General features: G+C 34.6%; 2 protein-coding genes and 1 long non-coding RNA gene across 3 annotated transcripts; 2 read left to right on the forward strand and 1 right to left on the reverse strand.

The window, feature by feature from the left end:
* Nucleotides 1-702: 702 nt before the first annotated feature.
* LOC103415404 (transcription factor RAX3-like) lies at nucleotides 703-2,478 on the forward strand. The gene is made up of 3 exons (XM_008353738.4): nucleotides 703-902; nucleotides 1,052-1,181; nucleotides 1,367-2,478. Exons 1-3 carry the CDS (start codon nucleotides 767-769, stop codon nucleotides 2,352-2,354), a joined length of 1,254 nt encoding a protein of 417 aa, XP_008351960.2. The 5' UTR covers nucleotides 703-766; the 3' UTR covers nucleotides 2,355-2,478.
* A 7,188-nt stretch (nucleotides 2,479-9,666) lies between these two features.
* On the forward strand, nucleotides 9,667-10,653 carry LOC139192041 (uncharacterized). The gene is made up of 2 exons (XR_011575823.1): nucleotides 9,667-9,828; nucleotides 9,948-10,653. It is a non-coding gene; the product is annotated as an uncharacterized lncRNA (long non-coding RNA).
* LOC103400118 (CSC1-like protein RXW8) lies at nucleotides 10,598-16,490 on the reverse strand. Its single transcript, XM_029095259.2, has 12 exons — nucleotides 16,154-16,490; nucleotides 15,410-15,840; nucleotides 15,145-15,291; nucleotides 14,873-14,936; nucleotides 14,528-14,737; nucleotides 14,088-14,273; nucleotides 12,980-13,278; nucleotides 12,543-12,819; nucleotides 11,894-12,166; nucleotides 11,385-11,618; nucleotides 11,100-11,277; nucleotides 10,598-11,000 (listed from the first exon to the last, which is right to left on the reverse strand). Exons 2-12 carry the CDS (start codon nucleotides 15,685-15,687, stop codon nucleotides 10,930-10,932), a joined length of 2,217 nt encoding a protein of 738 aa, XP_028951092.1. The 5' UTR covers nucleotides 15,688-15,840; nucleotides 16,154-16,490; the 3' UTR covers nucleotides 10,598-10,929.
* Nucleotides 16,491-17,910: the final 1,420 nt, after the last annotated feature.

A 17,910-nucleotide genomic window follows, 5' to 3' on the forward strand; every position in this document is an offset into this window, starting at 1 on the left:
TATGTCACTACGATAAAACGCCATTTACGTATAATAATACACATTCACACAGTTTAAAAGTTTACGTATAATAGTTATTGAGGAGTATAATGATATGATACGTAGATTCGATGTTAATAGAAAAAAATATATGTCCTATATAACTACATGGGCGTATTATAATAATATGTGCTTAGTGTGTATATATGTCCCGGAGTACTAGACGGTGAGGATCTTATTGGAATTGTAGTTCCAAGAAAATCAGCAAACCTGATGATCACACAAAAAAAAGGTGATTCCAGACTAAGAAAGACAAGAAGAAAATTCTTGCTTCCATTCTGGCACACTCATTTTCCTCCAATTTTCTATTGAAGCAGACTTCTTTTTGCCACACCCTTTTTTAATTCCAATTGGCCCCGTTCCGGGAACCATACTTATCCCTTTTCATCACAATTTACGATTAATCAATTTACTCTTCCTCTCTCTCAAAATTTATGTGTATTGGAAACACATGTTACGTGATGTATAATTTTATGTATTATTATATAAATAGAGGATATGATTAATATATTTTACTTTTAAAGTTTACTAACAAAAAAATACATATATTATAATGTGAAAGAACTAATAACAATATATGACAATGGTCCACGTACACAAATTTCTCAAAAACTTCTCTCTCCAAAAAGTTGTTACTATTACTATATAAATGTGGAATAATTGTTTATCCTATAGTATATCAAGGTAGCTATCTTAGCTCCAATTAGATTCCAACAAGAAAGTAAAGATGGGGAGAGCTCCTTGCTGTGATAAAGCCAACGTGAAGAGAGGTCCATGGTCACCTGAAGAAGATGCCAAGCTCAAGTCTTACATCGAGCAACATGGCACCGGCGGTAACTGGATCGCTTTGCCACAAAAGATCGGTATGCAGATCTCTACCTTCTTCTTCTTCCTCTTCCTCAAATTAGTGTCCTGGTTAATCTATATCAAATTAATTAGTTAGAAGTTGCCAGCTGTATAAATTAGATGAAATTAGGTTTTTGCTAATTTAATTCTTTGATGGATGATTTAGGGCTTAAGAGGTGTGGGAAGAGCTGCCGGCTTAGATGGTTAAATTATCTCCGCCCAAATATCAAGCATGGAGGGTTTTCTGAAGAAGAAGACAACATAATTTGCAGCCTCTACATAAGTATTGGGAGCAGGTAGACACATACATGAATTTAGCGTTGAATATCGCTTTTATATAATGAAAAAAAGCATATATAAATATAACCACAATATCAATTACACATGTACATGTAAATTAGTGTAATTTAGTTCCTAGCTAGGGTAATTAATTATTTGATTATTTCATAAATATAGATTATGTATGTATGTGTATATGTAGGTGGTCTATAATTGCAGCACAACTGCCAGGAAGAACTGACAATGATATAAAGAACTACTGGAACACGAGGCTGAAGAAAAAGCTTCTTGGTAGGCAGCGGAAAGAACATCAGCTAGCTCGTAAATCGGGCCTAGTTAAACAAGACATCATCAAAAGGTCAGGCGGTGTTGGGGGAAACAGTAACTCCCATTCTGGCATTCTGGCCGCAGACGGTCAAAACTCTTACTGGCCGGAGCTTCCAGTGCTTGCAGTACCCACAGTACTACCACAACAACAACAACAGCCTTGCTTTAATGACCATGCTTCTATCAGAAAGTTGCTCATCAAGCTTGGAGGGAGGTTTAGTTCTAATCATGATACTAATCAAGCTACCCAAGATAGCTCCACCGATATTCAACCAACCTTTCAAGTTCTTGATGATAATAATAACATTCCCTATGCCGCTACTGCTGTTACTCCTACTCATCAAATGGATGAGCACTATTCTGGAAAGAACATGCAAAGTCTATTAGTTCCTCGACATGGGATTCATGCTCTCAACAGTTCTTCTGCTCCTGTGGCCTTAAGCAACATTGATGTCATTAGCCCTCATCAATTTGCACAAACACATTACATGGTCAACACGGATAATATTGATGGAGCTGGTAATGGTATAATGCATAATATGTTTCAAGGGAAAGGCGGTAATTATGTGACTGATCAGCTAAAGGAGATGGCGGTGTACAACAACAACAACACTGACAACCAACAGAGATTTGATGGGATGGAGTACTTGTATGGGGATGAGATGATGATTATGAATAATAGAATTGTTAGTAGCTATGGAGAAAGTATTGGGTGGGGTGAGATGCTGGGATGTCCTCCTGTGGCCTCCTCCTCAGACGACTATAATGCCGGCATGGACCGACTGATGCCGGCCGCACCCGTCCAAGAATGTGGTTTCGCCAACGACCAGTTGATGAGTAGTTACCCTGGGGCGCCATTATAAGATGATCATCGTGTACATTCAATTAATGTTATGTTAATATTTGGTAGCAATAGGGTGATCGGTGATGTTTTGCGCCAAATAGGGAAACCCTAATAATAAACTCATTAAATGATATGTTTGTTTCTTTCTTCTTCTATATTCTGTTAATTTTCAGACTGAATTTCTTCGTTAATGTATAATTAGCAGAGTTTGAAGCCCTACTAGCTACTTGGCGCAAATTTGATTTGTCAAGTACTGTAAAGCTTTTTCTCTGACTGAAAGAACATGCATGTTTCAGTGTGTTGTTCCAGTTGATTTTAGATGGTGGAGATCAGCATTTCTTGAAAGAAATTTACGAATAGGGGAAAAGGGTATGTATTTGTTGCCACTTGCCAGCGTGGTTATTAATTTATACTTATATATGTTGGTAAAAATGCATGTTCACTGGAAACCAAGATAGGAAAGCAGTTTCTTGGAACAAGTTTTATGAATCAGCATTCCAGGATTATGAAATCAAGGTAGTAAGGCTCGAAAACTAATGTCTTCAGTTGAGGAAGAGAGAGAGAGAGTTTTGAACACTTACCAGTTCTGAATGACACACATGCTTTGTAAGAATCATATGTCTTTCAGACTTTCATACTTTTTGTATGATTTAAACTTTTAAGACTGTCAGCTTTATTACTGTTATATAACAGTTTTAACTTTCAAGTATTATAAAAAAAATTAGTAATTAATACACGTAAGGTGTGCTTCAGTTTGTAAGACTTTCTCTTTTAATACATGCATGGATCATCCCCACTCTCTCTCTCTCCCTCTCTCTCAAGTCTGAACACACAAAACATTTGAAGTCTGACCACACAAAACATTTGGTTTAGCTTTTGACCTAGTTGATGATTCACATCATCTAGATGTGTACATAATTGCATATATATATTTTTGTTTGAATTTCTATTTCTGATTAAGCAATTTTTTTGTTAGATTTGAATATTGACAAAGTAGTAAACCCTATTCAGTATTTATTTGTGTGTATAGGTGCATGCAATACTCAACCTTAACTAGATATATACACAAAATGTATAGCCAACAATGTTGACTGAGATCTAGAGAACAATTCATCTTCTTCAGAAAAAAAAATAATAATAAAAATAAAAATAAATAAATAACATAAGAACAATTCATCTGCACCTATCAATACATCCACACTTCCAAAGATAACTGATTCAAAGTTTTTGTTATACTGCTAACTATAGGCAAAGCAATGCCATTGGTGTTTTGAGTATTATTTTTACTGAGTTTATACTAGGGTTAATGGTATGGGTGGGTAGGGTAATGAGTATGAATAAGCTAGAGATATAGGGTTCGAAACCCTCTGCGTAACCATAAAAATTCCACATAAATGAAGAAAATAAAGGAACTTCTGAGTAAGCTTTAAAATTCCACATGATCTGAGATATGTGCATATTTACATGTAATAAGTTATATAAAAGAGGATGAAAATAAGAAAGGCTCATATATGACTTGGTCTTTTTTGAGTACTTTAAATCAAGCTCTCGATATTTGTGTAACAAGCTCCAATCATATATGGTATGCAATAACTATCAATTCACCAGTCAAAAGAGTTGCATGTGCTTGGAGTAATGGATGTCAAATGAACATGCTTTAATTAAATTCAATCAATATCAAGTGACAGTAATTTCTTCTAGATCAATACAGCAGGCCGATGTTAATTAGCTGAGTAAGTTGCTTAATTTTGGTCTTCGATCATTAGCTTATTGTTTAACTACCACAATTATTTATTGCTTCCAGCTTCTCTTGTTAACTATCAAGCTCTTCCTTTCTACTTTCCAAATCCACTTTTTTCTTTTGCTTTTCTTTTTTCCAACAATTAGGAATCTAACCCTAGATCCCTAGGGTTTTTTTTCATAATCATAATTATTACTAGATGAAAACTACACATTATGTGTATTCCATTAATAAGTAGTATAAATTAATCGATGGATCTCATCTTCTTTCATAATTTAGAATATTTAAGTCTCTTTTTCATTACAATTGGTAATTCTAATGTAAACCACAATATAAGAGAATGATGGAGGATTCAAACTTGAGTGCACTAAAAATAATACAAATACCCTAACCACGAAGACAATCGACCATATTCGAATCTTAAGTCAAACAACATCTAGCTAGCTATGCCCAACATATTTGAAATGGCCTCCAGATTACTTAATTATGTAGTTATTTGTAGCTTAGGTCAGGAAGGTCAAAGAAATACATTGTCATCTGGACTCAAATGATCTCTTAGGTCTTCGCTGACTGCTACAAGTGCAAAAGTCGATTACAGTTGTAAACTGCAATCTTTGGATTACAATATTTACTTTCTGTTGACATTGCAAATTTTGCATTAATGTTTGGTAAGCCATGGTCACGATTTGTTAGAATCGGTTGACATATTTTGAAATTGGTAGTATAGTTGCCTCTTCAAGCTAGCGATTCAAATTAGTTGGCCCCATCATCTGGACCAACTCTTGAACTCAAAGTTAAAAAAAAAATGAGACTTTGGATGCGGTCCTTAGTTATGAATTTTATTTGATTGAAACCTTGTTGGTTTTTAATATCTGATCGAGGTCCCTGAAATTAATGTGATAATTTATTTCTATGTACATTACTATATTTTTTAAATTAAAAATTAGAAATTTTTGTTTTTTATATAAATGAGATTTTAAATAAAAAAACCATAATTTGTGGGATTAAAAATATTAAAATATAAATATACTATAGTGTGTGTGTAAACATGGGTCATCCAAAATTAACCAAAAAAATTATTGTATCAAAACATGGGTACATTCTTCAAAATCACAACAACAAAAAAAGATATTAGGCTTAATAACATTAGTAAATTTCTTCGATTAAACTTGACATGGATAAATTTTAAAATCAAAGAAAAAAGAATGTACCCATATAAGTTTAAAAATGGATTAGAAAAAAATTGAATAGATTTTATATAAAAAATTGTACATTTTACATATAACAAAATGGTATATTTAAGAATGAGTACATTTTAAGATTAAAAAGTTTTACATGAATGGGTACATATAATTAGCATGGGTACATTTAGCAAAATAAAAAGTACAAATAAAAAAAAACATATATGGGTACAAATACAAATAAACTTTAAAAAATATGGGCACAAAAAGAAATTAATATATGGGTACAAATTAAAACTGAAAAGAAAATTGGTACAAATTAAAAAAGAATTACATTTAAAAACTAAAAATAAAAATATATGATAAAAAAATTAGTCATAAATATAAATATACTAATTGTAACATTTTTAAAATTAAATGAATATATTTAGAAATTAAAAAATATTTTATTATTGAAATAATTAATGATGTTATTAATATCCAAGGACCTTGATAAAAATTTGAAAATGAATAGGATTTTAATCAATGGAGTAGCAAAATGAAGGATGAGAACCTAATTTCTCCTTAAAAAAATGTTCTTACTTAAGTTGATTCCACTAGCATATTCATCTATTTGCTTAATTATCATGAGTTCAATCATGAAAACATTACGGTTTTAAAAGGTAACCAATTCATACATTTCTCGAAGACGAGTATTATATCATAAAGAATAAATAAACAAGTCATTCAACTCATATTATAACATGTGAAAAATTATACTGCATAGTTGTGTTCTAGCTAGTACCATACAATAATTTTTTATGAAAAAAAGAAAAAGAAAAAGATAAAATAATGAGCTATTAATTAATTAATTTTTGGAATAATGTAAGCTCGTAAGTGGGATATCTGATCTAGGTAAAACATATCCATAAGATATACAGTCTCTCTGGCTTTCAGTATAGTATACTAGAATTATAAGCATACATAAAGCGGACATACACAAACTCCAGCAAGCAAATTAAGGAGACATTAACAGTTCTGAGGTCTAATACGAATTTAAAATAATCCCTAGTTATTCATCTAATTTCTTTCTGTAAAGTTAAAAGGAATATCCCAAACAAAGAAGAAACAGAACAGAAAAGTCCTCAAAGAAAAACCAACGTCTCAAAATTTGACTTCTTGTGGTTACCATACAAATTCCCGTCAACTTGGTGACGATAATAAACACCAGAAAAATTAATTAAACATATTAACTTATGAATATGTTAATGAGGCCTGGAAGTGACAAGAGCAAAAGGACGACTTGTGTCACTGCTTTTTAATTATTTAATCAACTGAATCAACCTCCCTTAGATATTTAAATCCAAAAAAATTGATCCTTAATTCACAATAATCCGCAAGAAATATAATATTTATTAATTGTCAATATTATAAAACGATAATGACACTCACTAACATGAAAAATTCTTGCACGTTTGTCGTGTTGTTCAGCTGTTGGACCAGAAAAAAAAGTGGGTTTGTAGGGTTTGTATTAAAAAATGAAAAGAAATTCATCAGAGAATAATATGGCAAAAAGACTGCAGAGCTGGAGTGCTAATTCTGCATGCGATATTCAAAATTATATACCAATTACGAGGTGAAGAATTAGAATTAGAATTAAGATAGAGCCGCCTAGGGTTGTGCTAATTTGATTGGTTTAGGGTTTCGAAATAAGATAAGGAGAGGATATGATAGTTTTTTTAACATACAATTCACTTGTCCGATTGATTTGGCTTATTTGGTTGCGTTGCGACAGTTTGTCGTTTGTTATTTTTGCTCTAGGGTTTTGGCCTTGGCTAATGCTTATGCGTTTGATGAAAGCTAAATGTTAGGTTGTATATCTTTTATCCAATGCCACACGCAAGCAAATTTAACACATGCTTATTGAATATTTAGTATTCCATAATTACTTTAAATTTGTTTGCCAAAAAATGATAGCGAAAAACTACTCCATCCTCGAGAAGTAAGACTTTAGTTGTTTTTGTTTTAATTTTCGTACAATTTTATTTCACAATCAATTTCTTCTTTATATCATAGAGTAGTGCTATATAATCGTCTAAACACGTATGGGTTGTTGTGGATTGTTGATGTCTAGCTAGCTATTGTGGTACTCAATTGAATTAACGACTGTTAGATACTTGCATACGTATAAATTATTGTCCTTATCATCTCTCTAAGAGCTTGTTTAGAATTGTTTTTGAAAAGATTAAAAGCAATTCATGATAATCAAAGTGCTCCTAACTACCCTTAACATAAAAACTTGAAAATATATGTGGGTCGTGGAAGCAATTTCATGAAGTAATTAGGGTGTGTTTATTGCAACATACTATTTCAAACTAGACTAATTTAAATGACTAAGCTGGACTTCTTACAAAAAACATTTGATGTTATATCGCGTACTAAAAAGTAGAATAATATAAATAACAAAAAATAATTATTTTTCTTTTTTACTTTTTTTTTCCTTCCCTTTTCTTCAAGACTCTCTCATGCTCTTTTTCTTCCCTCTCCCTCTACTCCCGTCCAACTTTCTCTTTTAGTGCAGTATACATAACTCAAAAATTAAAACCTAAAATCCAATAAAAATAAAAAAAAACTCAGAATCCTCCATTTCAAAAAAACCCCGAATCCAACACATGCAAATTGACTTGGCCATCCTTATAAATCGACTTCTCCAACACCTGTAAATCGACTTGGCCATCTCTGCAAATCTATTTCGATATCGATCTCTGCAAATTGACGTCAATCGATCTCTGCAAATCTGCAAATCGTTATATCAAGCGCACCGGGTGGCTCATGAGCCTCCTCAAGCTCTTTCTACTTCTCGAGGTATAATGACAGACCGAAAGGCTCGACTAGAAGGAATGGGCGGAGAAAATGCTATCCCCATTTGGACCAAGACATAACTTTTACTTGTTCAAATAACAATTAATGTGAAGCAGGATCAGGAACAATAAATATCTTTATGATGTTTCGGCTTATATTCCTACTAATGTAACTCCCATTATGGACAAATATTCTTATCTACCGATTTATTCAATTCTGGAATCAGACCGGCCATTACTTGATAAACTATGGAGGAAAGTAGGACAAATGGCAGATACTACTGGAAGGACTTAAGCCATAACATACATGAAAATGTATTGTTCAAGAATCCATAGTTCCCTTTTTGTTATTTATTTACTTTACTCCTCCTTGTTGCATTCACACCAACCATTGGGTTCATAAAGATCTCGTCTTTTGGGGGTATGGGTTTTGACGGAGCCCATTGGCTACGAGGACGATTCGAAGCAAACTGAGACGAGTTTGAGGCGAGGCGAAGCAAAACAGGTGTTAGAGACGAGATTAGCAATCCTCTCCATTCGCGCAGGGGGTGGGATCGCTAGCCAAGGATTTAGTCGGCATGAGTCCGACTTAATCCCTTTAAAGTAAGTCCCTGCTTACGCCATACACGAACTAGTAAGCTAGTCTATTCCAATTAAACTTAATGAGACCAAACAAAAGCGCCCTTAGAGCTTTAATAAAAAAAGGGAAAATTTTTGAAATGTCATATGAACTTGTATACATTTTTCAACTTGTCATATAAACTAAAATTTTAAGCAATTTGTCATATCAACTTTCCAAAATCATTAATTTGTCATCTCACCCTAACTCTGTTATGTTTTCCATCTAATATAAGTCATGTGCCTCGTACATGACTTGTATTCAGGATTATTTCAATCATTTTAGCATCTTTTTTTTTTTTTTTTTTTTTTTAACTTTTCCTTAGTACAAACACTTAAATTTTGTGTTCGAGGGTATTCACAGGGATCGATGTGAACAAAATGTCTGAGAACAAGTATAAAGTAGTAGTATGCCCTTCTATGGCTTTAGAAACCCTATAGTTTTTTTGTCAAATACAACTTAATAAAAGGGAAGTGAAGTTTTAGAATGACCCAAATAACCCTATACACAAGTCATGTGCGAGGCACATGTCACACATAACTTATATTGGATGTAAAACTTAACGGAGTTAGGGTAAAAGGACAAATTAATGATTTCGAAAAGTTAGTATGACAAATTGTTGAAAATTTTAATTTATATGACAAATTGAAAATTATGTATAAGTTCATATGACATTTTAAAAAATTTCCTAAAAAAATAATAAAAAATCATTCTCCTTAAATTATAAAAGTAAGCTCGAACGAGCCCTAGGCAATCAAGTCCATTCGGATACGAGGCCTAAGAAAAAATAATATAAAAGTTTACTGATTGAGTGAATTAAACATGCGGCCCAAAATTAAAAGAATATGAAAGGCCCAGTACATTTTTAATGAGTCCAAACTCCTCATACATTAACCAGCCCGGCCCAAATTAATATTTTAGAAAAATACAAATCTAGTGAACTTTACGTTGACGACAGTGGGAAATTCGAATCCCCAATTTGTCACCAGCTGATATATTAACCCTAGAAAATGAGGAGAAAACTCAGGCGATAAAACAGGACCAGCCAGACACCATCAATGGCGTTTCCGGCGTCAATTCTGTCGCCGCCGTCCGCAACCCCCAAATTTCCGGTATCATTCTTCACTCTTCACTCTCCCAAATTCCCAATTGCTTAAAACTTTGAAATTTTCAGGTTTTCGATTAAGTAATTATGATTGTTTCCAATTTTCCTTCTTTTCCTTCATTTCAGATTTACCTATTCAATCAGAAGCCCTGCCGAATTCGAAACAGCTTCCACCCAAGCTGTGTAAAAGCAGTTTCATCCACGGCACAGTTTGGAGAACCCAACAAAGAAAATAAGCAGAAGCTCCAAATCAAAAGCACTTTTGTGAAGGAGAAGCTGTGGGAAGCCGTACCTGCCCCAGTGAAGGAGCTTCCATGAAAAAAAGCGGCAGATACAGCGCCGGAGCAGCTACTTTTGCTTGGGAAAAAAGCATATATATGGTTATTTGTTACTTTGGGCATCCCTGCTTCTTATCAGACATCATATTTTCCATCTCCAGAAACTATGAATTGGTGATACCATTTGGTCTGTTTGTTGGGTGCTTCTTGACTGATGTTTTGGAAGAGGCATTGCTGCAATTGCTTCCCAGCTCAGAGGAGAATGCCACCAATGGGATCGAAAAGTACTTATTTGGTATAAGCTACTTTTTAGCTGCTGTTAAATTTGTCTCTGCTGGTCTCCCAATGCAGGCAAGGGGGTTTCTTCTGCACGTTGTGGTTGCGGAGAGGTTTGTTCAACAGAAACAGATGAAGATGATGTCGATAATCGCAATTCTTCACTGGTCATGGACGTGAAATCTTAATTTCGTCTATGCAATTCAAAATGTACTTCGAGAATCAAATAACCAAACTTTGCATTAACATTACGTAAAACTTTTCAACTGTTTTCGACACATTTGGTTTAAAATACAAACTATTTGCTCTGCACATATCACAACTATACACAAGATAGAGTTGCTTTGCACTCATACTGTAGAAATTGGGAATTCTCTCGGAATTTTGTAAATTTTTTTTTCTTGTATCACTTGTATCTGTACAACGCTCCGATGGTATTTCGAGTCAGAAGGAGAACCTGCTTCTTAAGTTACAGGAATCTCGTTCGAGCCGGCACCATAAACTTGAACTTGCATACAAGAACAAGTCAATTACGTCCCAGAAGAAAACTCACTTTAGATCTTCCTAGATTCTGCACCGTCGAAGGTGACATTCCATGACGGATTAATATGACTGGGTTCCTCCCCTGAAATGTGAAAAGCACAAAGAACCAAGCGATTACATCATTGATGCCGCATAGAGGAACAGGAACAGGGAACCCTCGCAAGTACTGGATGAATCAAACCTGGTGGCTTCGCATTCTCTGGATCTGGAACGATGTCCCCCTCATGGCGAGTTGAGCCTCCGGAACTGCACGAGTCATCAGGAGTTATTGGGGCCTGGCAATAAGCTGAATGCAGCTGTTGATAAGCCTCTTCCATCCTCCCTGATTGCTCATCCTTTTGGTCCATATCAATAAGAACCTGCAAACAATCCACTCATCAAATTTGAAAGAGTAGAGGGACATGGTCTCAAATACCACATAAATGCACGCGCACAAGCGCACATACAGTTCATTTTCAATCACTACCTCTGCAACGTGGTTCTTGAACACTGGCTTAAACTGCTGTCGACAGTACTCGTTAAACAAAAGAGTGAAGATAAGCAGTGGAATAGTGAAACCTGACGCAATTGGTGTTCTTCTTAATCCAAAGACACCGAGAGCAATTATTTGCATCATAAGCAATGAAATTATGACCGTATTGTGAATCATAGGCCAGAACTGTCCCCCACTTTCGTATTCTGCTATATACACATTGAGAATCTGAAATAGGCATCGTAACACTTAGCAAAATATTAATTATTTGAATGCCCCCAAACAAAAAAAAAAGAAAAAGAAAAAGAGAATAACTATGAAATGAGGACAGTAACTAAATACGACTAGAAAGAATGAGAGTAAAAACCACACGCGATGGCCAGAATGTGAGAGGAACTTACCTACACCGGGGGTGCTACAGTGGCATCCCCGTTGCAGGGTAGTTCTTCTCCCTAAAAAGAGACCTGACAGAAAAAGGAATGATAGATAGGAGAAGTCCTCACCTGGTTTCGATATATAAAGTAAGCAAGTACAAAGTAAACCAGCAAGAATGGCAATATTAGGGGAACCAAGATAGAACAGGTGAAGCCGATGAACCCAAACAGCAGGACTCTAGGAATTTCTGTATGATATGGAAATGACAGTGTGTCATTATACCCTTCTTTCAGTAATATGAACCGTCGGATATAGTTGCAAAGAAGAGGATAAATTTGCATGAGTTCACATGCCAAGCTTGCCCAACCAGATGATAAAACATAAGTCATGAAGAACTTAGCCTGAAATTTCAAGACCACAATCATAATTAAAAAAACAATAATAAAGCTTTAAACTTTCCAAGATATAAAAGGCTGGAAAACTTCTACTTTAATAAGCATCTTATTACTGATGTAATGTCTCGAAAAGTCAAAACAATTATCGGTCACAAAACTCTATGTCACTTTGTTAACCATTATGACCATCCGTAATTCGAACTAAAATTGATTGAAAAAGTTTACATGAGATGACAATTTCTAATGGACACTTGCAAAGCAACCCGTTTCAAACTTGACAAGGAAAAACAGTGGGCAGATGTAAGTGATGTAACAGTCCAAATAGACCTGGAACATAAAACTATTGATCTTTTAAACAAATTTAAAGATCAAGGCATATCACCTGTGCTGGAACTGCATTGGCAAGTTGCCCAGGTATGTCTTTCACACTAGAAAATACACTCAACTGGCTGATAACAGAACCGGTAAAAACATTAACAAAAAAGACATTCCAGATTGTGAAGTACAAGACTTTGAAGCATGCACTCTTTTTCCTCTGACTGCGGGAGATCCACCCCTCCACTGTTGAAAACAGCATCATGACTGGTGGAACTACGTAAAAAGCCAGAATTAAAACCACACTTGGTAGGTACCCCGTTATCACCTGGCTCATAAATTTCCTGCACATGCGCACAAAGAAACCATGCAAATGAGTCAAATCCATTGTGAATCTTTATCCCCGTACACGCAAAAAATTGGTCCATGTCTAGTATCCATGATAAACAGCATAACAAAAAAATTAAGGTAACAAGGAGAATGTATCTGTGTCAATTGACTTACTTTTTGAGTAATCCTTTCAAAGCTGGAAATTTCTTTTCTAGACTTTTTAGTGCAGTCATGCCCTGAACAAATGTGACAGGAATAAGAAACACAAGCATAAAAGCAATAGTAGCCAGAAGTGTAGCTATCTTCCGGATCCACAGTTGTCCGTACGGTATCCAAAGGTTTGACCAATAAACATCCTTTGGTTCCGGAGCCATATCTGTCACCCAATGCATGGGATTTGAAGACTGAAGAACCTTTGAAGTAACAACAGCAGCATAGCGAGTTTTGAAAAAGACAAAAGCAGCAGCACACACCTGTATGTAAGACATATATTTTAAGCTACAATGTTGAAAATTCCACAGAAGTTTACACTCACTCAGACAAACATTTATACCTAAATGATGACAACAAAGTCGAACTAATAGAACCACAAAATGAAAATGTCACTCATTTTGTTACGACGAATAGACAATACGCAAGATTCATCCTCATGTCTATGACACTGCCATGTCGGACTTTTTTACTAGCTACTTACTCCACAGATTAAGGTTCGTACTTTCCTATACATAAATGGAATAACTATGGGAAGAATGGATATGCATGTTTACTTGTGTGCATGTATGTTTTTTATCATAAAATAAACATATTAACTTATATAAATACATACACAAACACAGATATAGATATTACTTGAACATTGAACAACTTTTATTTCTACTTTTATTTTATTTGAACTATAGTAACTAAATAAGAAAACATCCAATATAAAAACTAAAGAGCCTATACAATTTATCACGCCAAACACAGTTCTGCTTCCAAACATTCAAGTCCAAATTTATGCTTAAGGTGTTATAACCACCACAATAATACCTGGCCAACTGTCTAACAAGAACTAGAGCCTACCGAAGCAAGAATACATGGTGATACTAAGAACACTTACAGGAACACAATATTATTCTAGGACTGATATGTACATAATTTTCAAGAACTCCATAGTCGGAAAACCATTCTTAAAGAACCAAATCAGATGCAAAGAGTCAAGCCATACATAATCACTAGTTGAATGTGAATAATGATGAAAACCAGAGCTAATTAAATTAATTGGGGCCAGAGCTTGCATGACCTTTTTTCTACCACCCAAACTATTGTCGATGAGGGATGACTTCCCTTTAACACTCTCTGAATCGGTCGCAAGTATCTTTAAAGAATCAGTAGCTCCTCCACACATACCACAATGAAATAAATCTGGTGTATGAGTCTGTTCCACAGAAACATCCCTAAGAATTTTGCACATCCTCCCTGCATTGCTCTGCAAAATTTGATTTTTCATAAAGTTGCATTAAAGAATATATGAGACATAATTGAACAGATGCATATGAGTGGAAGAAAAACCCAGCGATCCTATATTCAATTCACAAAAAAACCCAGCATATCGTTTATATAGCTATCTTAAACCACATATTGGTCTAAGTGAAACTCATGCTAGCAGTTATGACAATATAAGCCAATAATAAAACAATGTGCCTCAGGAAACAGCTGAAATAATTCAAGCCACATACATACCATCAGTTTCTGAACTTTACCAACTCGATACACCATTTGGTGTGACAAGTAGCTTGATGCGTGATATTTTGTGAAGAATTTTCTTACTGAATCACTATATGATTCTTCCGGTGACCATGGGATAGCACGAACAACAAGTGTAAAATGACTTGGACTTAAAGAAGATCCAGTAATATATGCCAGCCTCAGTCTAGTGATGTGCTTATATTCCTACAGAAGAACCACAACAGATACACCAAACCAATGTCTTAGGATGTTTATATATGTAAGAACTAAAAAGCATGATTAAGAACTTTTTACAATTTATATACTATATTGTACAAGAAGAGGGTTTTAAATCCTTACAAAGTATAGGAGAATACAAGCTGAAGCAGTGATAATGTACAATGCGAGACAATGGGTCCAGAGCCTGACATGAATTAAAACAGAAAGCAAATGACCAACTAGAAATTAGTTCCCTGGTGTACATAACCATAAAAAGTTAAATCAGAATTTAAACTTCATAAAGATTGAGAGAAAACAAAATAAAAGGCGGACTAACAGAACTTGCTCTGCACCTCCATAAAAGATGCAATTTTTAATAATTGTTTCAATAATCAAGAATATATGTCTCGTACCACTTTGAACCTTCTTGAACATTCAAGATGGTAAAGACTTCCAAGGATTCTTCAGGGATTCCCGGGTGATTCGTGGTTTGCCCATGATAATTCACCGGAAGTACTATAAAGACGCATATGACAGCAGCAATGGAAAAGATTCGAAGACTGTAAATAGAAAAAAAAATATTAGGTTGCACTGAACTTTAAAAAAAAAAACATTAGGCATAAACTATTATTCTGCAGGCATAAACCATAAATAAAGATCTAGGCAGGGCTTAATTACCTAAAAATAACCATCCTGATAAAAACTACTGAATCCAAGCCACCAACATCCAATAAATCATCTTCTCTTGTTCTCCATGCTTTCACTAGCCAACTAGCAGAAGGTACAAACCTTTCCAAGCAGAAAGGATCACTTCTTCTTTTGGTTATCGAAACCGTTCGGCCAAAGTAGACATTCACATTGCACGGTTGTTTCCTCAATACAGAATATAGCGAAAAGAGTATCACGCACACAGCTATATTAATCCCCGCAGAAGTCAAAAGAGCTGCAAGATTCATCTCTATCCACTAAATCTACAATCTTCAAAGTATCTCATCACCCATGAAAGCAAATTCGAGACACCCGATTACACCATAAGCCGAACACAACCAATAATCCGAAGTTCCGAACACACACAAATCAGCTGCTGCAATATTTATCCGTCGATCTGCCTAAGAATTCGAAATTTCGAACACAACTCAGAATAAATAAATTTAAAAAAAAAAAGGAATTTACCATACGCCATCATTCAATTATTGATAATATCCCAGATTCCAAAATTTCCAAAATTCAACTTCAATTCTCACTCGTACAAAACCAAATTTATTCACATTGCTTCAACTCAAATAATTCGAAACAATACATTAAATTTCATCACAAATAATCAGTAATTAAGAATTAGATGAGCGATTCAGAGTCTTCGAAAATCCAAAACAAAGTAGAAACTAAATCCAAGAAATAAAAAAAAAACTGAAATTCGAGTACCTGAATCAACAATTCGCGTAATTCGCAGACAACTCCAAGTGATCGAAGCGAATTAATCAACCGGAATTCCGAAGGCAAAGTGGGAATTAAGACTCGCACGCCATTAATTGCCGCGTTTTTGCTTCGACTTCAAAGAAAATCCAACAGTACAAAAATCCACGAACAAAAATTTTAAAAAATATAAAAAAAAATAAAGAGAGGAGAAAAGGCAAAACCTCGAAAAGAAACCCTAGATAATGTTTCAGGCAATTTTCAAAGATTGGGAGAGAAAGAAAAGAAGAGACATAGCCAAGAAAGAATAATCAACTTTATTGCAGAATACCGTAAAAGCGTCTTCGAGAGTGCCACGTGGCGTCTGATTATTTGTACTTCCACTAAAAAATACGCGGCTCTAACGGGTGGAACACGTGGAGGACAGCCACGGACAGTCCAGGCCTAACTGTCCAGGACACAAGTAACTGTCGAAGGTTCTTTTGGATTTTTAATTAATTTGTTTTATGGAAGAATTTGAATGTTATAAATTTATGAATTTTGATGAAGTTTAATTGATTTTTAGTAAATTTCATCAGATTCTCATAGAGATATGAGATTTGTAAATGTTAAAATACATAAACAAAAATATCTCTAATTTCCTTGAACTTTTCAACTTTTTAAAAGTCATTTCAAATAAATTGTAATTAAATACTCCTAGAATGTTATGAACTCATATAAAATCGTAATTGAATGTACTTGAATTTTGGTACATTTTAATTTTCTCTCTTAAAATTATGAATACACTAAACTTTCATATAATAAAATAAAATCCTTCAAGATCCCAATTGAATACACCCTTCTTTTTTGCGTCGATTTTAAGATACTGTCAGTGTCACCACGACACGATAATCGTGGGTCGCTGAAAAAATTAAACACTGCTCCCAGTAAGCAAATAAAAAATACAAAGAAAATAAAATAATTTTATTTTACATCACAAAAGTTTGTCTACACTTTTAGTGAAATTCGACTACTATTCAAGTGTTCAGTTAAACACATGTCAATAAAGCGTGAGCTATTAGCTTAGTAGGGCAAAAACCAGAATGCACAGCATAAGCTATAATGATGCATGAATGTAATGTTTCCTCTTAATATTGTTCTTAACCCAGTTAATAGATAAATCCTTTCTCTTTTCATTAGTCATCTTGTCAAACTCTCAATCCTCAAATATGAAACCCGTATAGATCGTTCATTGGACTCTAACAAAAAAGACTTCACTCTCTTATTTCGTGCACTTTGGGTTTGTTGATGCACAAAATCAGCGAGGACTTTGGTACAACAAAAAGTGTTAAGTTTGTGACATTCGCTAAATTGCTTCGGTCACTAGTGTGGATAAATATGTAAATGGATAGGGACAAGGAAGCAAACACAAGATGTACGTGGTTCACACAGATTGGCTACGTCCACGAAGTAAAAGAGTTCTCATTAATTGTGAAGGGTTTACACAAGTACATAGGTTCAAGCTCTCTTTTAGTGAGTACTAGTGAATGGTTTAGTACAAATGACATTATGAAATATTGTGGGAGAATGATCTCCTTTTTATAGAAGAGAGTTTCTAGCCTTGTTCTGACATTGATACGTGTCGTGTTGTGATTGGCTTCCGATGTTGACACGTGTCGCGCTATGATTGGCTTCTGATGTCGACACGTGTCGCTCTGTGATTGGCCTCCTGGTTGAAGGGAAACTCTTCTGGGTCCTTGACAGTATAACATTGACCGGTGCTCAGT

Source organism: Malus domestica, chromosome 15 (assembly GCF_042453785.1).
Source record: "Malus domestica chromosome 15, GDT2T_hap1".
In the NCBI taxonomy this organism is placed as follows: domain Eukaryota; kingdom Viridiplantae; phylum Streptophyta; class Magnoliopsida; order Rosales; family Rosaceae; genus Malus; species Malus domestica.